The 1,708-nt window shown below is 39.6% G+C and overlaps 1 protein-coding gene across 1 annotated transcript; it reads right to left on the bottom strand.

Moving 5' to 3' along the window:
• Positions 1 to 86: 86 nt before the first annotated feature.
• On the bottom strand, positions 87 to 1,579 carry LOC111665115 (zinc finger protein 654-like; the record flags this gene model as incomplete). Its single annotated transcript, XM_023419995.2, has 3 exons — positions 1,372 to 1,579; positions 949 to 1,090; positions 87 to 371 (listed from the first exon to the last, which is right to left on the bottom strand). Coding segments are annotated over exons 1-3 (564 nt in total), but the record flags the coding sequence as incomplete, so codon positions are not given.
• Positions 1,580 to 1,708: the final 129 nt, after the last annotated feature.

The raw sequence follows: 1,708 nt of genomic DNA, 5'->3' as shown, positions 1-1,708 counted from the left end.
TGTAAATGTTAAGCACAAATCATAACGCTAATATATCCAATATATCAAAGGATGCTGAACATCTTCCCCTTTTCACCCTCTCCAACCTGCAGAATATGGAAGCGAACATTGGTCCGGACGGGGCTGTTGTGGGGATGCTGCTCCTGGTCAGGATGCATGTACAGCAGGCAGACGGTTCGATAAGCCTCCAGGCTGCGTTCCTGGCAGAAGACCAGCAGGGCACACGCTCGACAGATCTCCAGGTCATGAGGCAGCAGGAAGGCGATGGTCTTGCAGACCAATGACCGGGTTACAGAGTCAGCCTGCATGTCACACAGTTGAAAGGCCCTGGCACAAAGCTCTACACAGATCTGGATTCCTTCACTACCCACCTGTTTAAAAAAGTAAACAATACTATTTTAAATTAGGTAAACTGGTAGAAGACAGAAGTATCAAATTACTACAGCCAAGATGAAAGAAAACCCAAAAATGTTAATTTTGACTGCATAAAACAAAGAAATATATACAGGTGCAGTTTAAGATCTCTTCACTTTTTGCACACTTTATTGCGTTGAGTTCCTTGGATGTCATGGCTTGGTTTTTGTCCCTACATGCAGTGTGAAATGTGAGCCCTTATACAGAGGTGTGGGCCTCTCTAAACGATGTCCCATCAGTTCAATTTGCCACAGGTAGACTCCAGTCAAGTTGTAGACAGATCTCACACATGATTAAAGCAAACAGGATAGTCTTGATCACAATTTGGGATGTCAGAGCAAGAGGGCTGAACACTTTTGTAAATGTTAATTCCAGTTTGAAATGGAATTGAAAAGGCAATTTTATCCATTTGAAATTAAATCTACAACATAATAAAGTGTGCAAAAAGGTCTGAATACTTTCTAAATCTTTTCTTATCGTTTGTCCTGACGAGCACAACATGGAAAAAGATGATGCTGTGATGACACACCGCACCTCTGTGGTGACGAGTTTGATGAAGGGAAAGATGGCTCTGACATTGGTAGCAGAGGAAGCCAGCTGTAAGCACTCAGCCAGGAAGCCTTGTCTTGAGGGATGGGCCCTAAGATGCAACCTACTCCAGATGAACACCAGGTCCCTGCAGAAAGGCAGCAGTTGAAAAGTCAAAGACTAGTTTTGTTATATTTTCATTCAAAAGATGTTATAATTCCTCATTCAATAAACAGAGGGGTACTGAACCAAATTAAGAAATCAATATATGTATCCTGCCAATAACTCCCCTTGGATATACACATATTGTGCAAACAATGTTTACACAATGCTACTGAAAGTTACTGAAAGTAACATTCAAGAGTGAAAGCCGAGGAGATGTTAGATAGTTATATTAGTGTGATGTACTTGTCTGGACATCATACTTACCAAATGTAATACATGTCTCCATTGTGTAGATGCTGGGTAAGGAAAGCTTTACACAGTGACAACAGGAGCTCATCTTTTTCAACACTCTCTGTGTTGCAGATTATCTCCACTGCATCACGACCATCTATCTCTGCCATCTGAGGAAGAGAATATGCAGATGCACACAAATGAATAAAAAAAATAAAAAATACACCAAAAAGTAAATCAACATGCATTACAATCAATGAAAGGATACCAGAAACAGAAGAAACTATTTTAAATAATGTGTCCTATTACACTTTACTCTTATTTTATCACAAAAATTTATATTATGTCTTGTTTGTAATAAAAGTTTTAA

Source organism: Seriola lalandi, unplaced genomic scaffold (assembly GCF_002814215.2).
Source record: "Seriola lalandi dorsalis isolate HSWRI2012SDOR001 ecotype SW California unplaced genomic scaffold, Sedor1 jcf7180002002027, whole genome shotgun sequence".
Taxonomy (NCBI): Eukaryota; Metazoa; Chordata; class Actinopteri; order Carangiformes; family Carangidae; genus Seriola; species Seriola lalandi.
This window is presented reverse-complemented; position numbering and strand designations above follow the sequence as displayed.